Genomic DNA, 3,499 nt, shown 5'->3' with positions numbered 1-3,499 from the left:
CCATCTTACCCTCAAAATCCTTTTTTTTCTTATGGTTCTTAGTTAGGAATAAAATTTTAACCATGGATAACTTTCATAAAAGAGGTCAGTTGCTACTATCAATCTGTCATCTTTGTTGACAAAAATCAAAGTCAACTTATCATATTTTCGTACATTGCAAGTTCAGCTACTCTTATGTGTTTAGAATTTCTTCCTTCTACTAAATCTTTAGTGGACTATGCGAAAAACTTTTCAAGAATTACTCAATAGTAGGTCCTACTCAAGTTTAACAAGTTATGACAGATCGAAAGCTTAGAATGTCTACTCCTGGGAAAATTATACAGGGACCTCTACCTCTAGTACATGTCTGTATGCCTATATTTTAGATGTTAGATATTTGAAAAAAAAAAAAAAAAATGGTCCTATGTTCACTAATATTAGATATGCAAAGAGAGAGACTCATTTTCAATTTTTATAAGATTTAGGAAACAGACACACAAACACATGGAGGAGGAGATTTACTGTATAGTTTCTCCTACTTCTGTGACCATCTATTTGGGAGTTAAAGAAGTAGGAAAGGAATGCAAAAAGTCTTTTGTGTCAACTCCAACTCAACATTAAACATTAACAATAAAGTTCTAAATAACCTATTCTTTTGGAGTTGCTCTTGCACAAATTTTGACTCCTGGGACCGAAATTAATTTATTTTTCATTGCTCTAATATTAACTTGTAAGTTTTCTCTCTTAAGTTGATTTGACTTCTTTATATTCCATATCTATTCTCAAGCTCTGGGAGTAACTACTTTGTTTCTTAATAAAATTGTTCTTATCAATAAAAAAAGAAAAGAAAAGAGAGAAGTTAAAATATACACGTCCACGAATTCAGTAAATGCAAGAGCCAAAAGAAAATAATAATAATAATAATATTCATTAAAAAGCAACATACAAAATCAACAAAAATCAAAATATAGCACATGGAAAGGTGTTACTTATTCAACAAACAAAACAACAATATAAGCGTTCACTAAGAAGGTCAAACTTAACTCTTTAGATAATTAGAGGTATAAATATTAGCCTTCTTAGGTATGGTATCTCATTAGGAGCTAAGCACACAAGAAATGTCCTAGTGTCTTATTGAAATGCTTAATAGCATATATACCATCCTCCCCGAAAAGGCTAGCTTAAGCGCCGTTGCATCACACACTAGAACATAACTTCCCCATAATTCCATCTACAAAGAGCTGGATATTCTTGTCCGACGAGCCACCTCCGGCCACCGCCCTCTGCGTCGCCTCCTTCAACTCCTCCGCCTTCTTCCTATATACCGCCGCCCTCTCTCCGCCCATTATCTCCTCCACGCACCGCTCCAATTCCTCACTCCCAACCACACCATCTCTATCCGGCCTCAGCCTGACGCCCACCCCCAGCCCGTCCACCAGCACTTTGGCGTTCGTCGGCTGGTCCGACCACTGTGGGTAAGCCACCACCGGCACGCCAGCCGCCACCGCCTCCAGCGTCGAGTTCCACCCGCAGTGAGTCACAAAACACGCAACCGCCGGGTGGGCCAGCACCTCCGCTTGCGGGCACCACTCCACCACAAGCCCCCGCCCTTCCGAACCCTCCACGAGCACCCGCGGCAGCTCTCCGGCGCGGCCCGGCGAAGGATGCCTCGACGGCTTCACGACCCAGAGAAAAGGCCGGTTGCTGTTCTTGAGAGCCGTCGCTACGTTCTCCATCTGCTTCGCCGATAACTCGGTTATGCTCCCGAAGGATACATAAACCACAGTGGACTGCTGGTGGCGGCTCAGCCACTCAAGGCATCCGTCTTCCGGTTTCCACAGTTCGATTCCGTTGTGTCCGTTTTTTTCCTTTTCGCCGAGAAGGGTTTCCGGGACTAACGGACCAACGGGAGCCACCGGCCGGAGCCCGGACATGGACTCGATTGCGTCGTTCTCGAGCTCTTGAAACGAGTTCGCCAAAACCCATTTGTATTTTCCCATGTTTTCGAAGAGATCCGACAATAGTTCGGAAACGCTGAGGTGGGGAGTTGAGGGGAGAACGAAGGATGGAAGGTCTTCGGTGCGGAAAAGCGGCAAGCCCGGTAATTCTACGTCCATGTTGGGGTTAGAAGGGGTAGGGAATTGGTTTAAGTTGTTGTAGAAGCGGTAGTAGAGGGCGTAGAGCGTGCATGGCTGGATCCAGAGGAGGGCGGCGGGGATGTGGTGTTGGGCGGCGACGGCGGCGACCCAGGGGACGAAGGGGTTCGCGATTATGCAGGAGAGTTTGTGGGGGACAAGAAGGAAGCGGCGGCGGATGAGGTGGGAGAGGTTGGTGGGTCCGAAGTTGCGGAGGGAGTGGACGTAGGCGTCGATATTTTTGTTGCGATCGAAGTCGAGGGGGAGGCCGTCGGAGAAGAAGTCGAGGGTGATGCCGGTGACGGAGTGGGCTGCGGCGGAGGAGGACTTGAGCATGAGGTGGCGGACGTCTTCGGTGGTGGCAAGGGTAACGTGGAGCCCTTTGGAGAGGAGGCGTTTGCCGAGTCGGAGCATGGGGTTGAGGTGGCCTTGAGCTGAGAATGCCACTAGTAGCACGTGATGATTTTCTTCTCCTCTTTCCTCCTTCAGAGCCATCATGGTTATGGTCGAGAGAGAGAGAGAGAGAGAGAGGAAAGATCTGAAAGGGAAAAGACAAAGATCATGTATAAATAATAGGGAAAGGGATACATTAATGGATGGACAATTCTTCAAAAGAACCATTCAGCTAGGTGGCCCTTAAAGCTTTAAAATTTGTGAAACATTTGTCTGGAAGAAAAATAAACACTTGTGAATGTGAAAGAGATATTATTAAGTGGTGTACTATTCTTTTCAAAACAAATAATTTCATTTTTCATAAATATTATAAGAAAAATAGATAGTTAATATGATTATTGAAGTGCCCATTTAATTAGTGATTTAAGTAGATTCATTACTTTTGTATTGAAAAAGTTTATCTTTATTTTATAACAAAATATTATAAAATTAGTAAGCTAATTTTCATAAATAAATCAATAGATTTATTTAATTTTTTATATTCATGAAACTATTCAATCATTGATTGGACAAATGAATAATAGAAAAAATATGGATTCAAAAATCTCATGTATTGCACAAGTTTCTACTAATTACAAAGACTATTTTTTTTTTTTGGTTGCAATTTTTAGTTGTGGATTAACGATGAATTTCTTCATAATTTATTTTGGGAAGGAAAATTGATTGTGTGTGTGTGTGTGTGTGTTTTTTTTGCAATTTTCTATGGAAAATTAATCATGATTTTTTTGATTTATTTTGAAACAAAATTAATTATGTTTAACTTATATGCATGGTTAACTATATAAGTTGTCATTGCAACACTAGTTTAATTAGTTTATGAATAATGTGATAAACTCAGTCAACCTAAAAATTTCTCAAAAGAATATATGCATCCTATAGTAAAATTATGTCACATAAAAGTTTAACTTTGCATGAACATGCATGCATGCCAT

The 3,499-nt window shown here is 41.3% G+C and overlaps 1 protein-coding gene across 1 annotated transcript; it reads right to left on the bottom strand.

Annotated features, from left to right (window-relative positions):
* Nucleotides 1-888: 888 nt before the first annotated feature.
* Nucleotides 889-2,723, bottom strand: LOC131156382 (UDP-glycosyltransferase 84B2-like). Its single transcript, XM_058110019.1, has one exon. The coding sequence runs from the start codon at nucleotides 2,610-2,612 to the stop codon at nucleotides 1,176-1,178; it is 1,437 nt and encodes a 478-aa protein (XP_057966002.1). The 5' UTR covers nucleotides 2,613-2,723; the 3' UTR covers nucleotides 889-1,175.
* Between the last annotated feature and the right edge of the window lie 776 nt (nucleotides 2,724-3,499).

The sequence above is a fragment of the Malania oleifera genome, chromosome 5, assembly GCF_029873635.1.
Source record: "Malania oleifera isolate guangnan ecotype guangnan chromosome 5, ASM2987363v1, whole genome shotgun sequence".
Classification (NCBI taxonomy): domain Eukaryota; kingdom Viridiplantae; phylum Streptophyta; class Magnoliopsida; order Santalales; family Ximeniaceae; genus Malania; species Malania oleifera.
The sequence above is the reverse complement of the archived record's forward strand: the minus strand, read 5'-3'. Positions and strand labels throughout refer to the sequence as shown.

Coding starts and splice junctions, on each gene's coding strand:
- LOC131156382 (XM_058110019.1), bottom strand. CDS start 2,612: ATGATGGCTCTGAAGGAGGAAAGAGGAGAAGAAAATCATCACGTGCTA.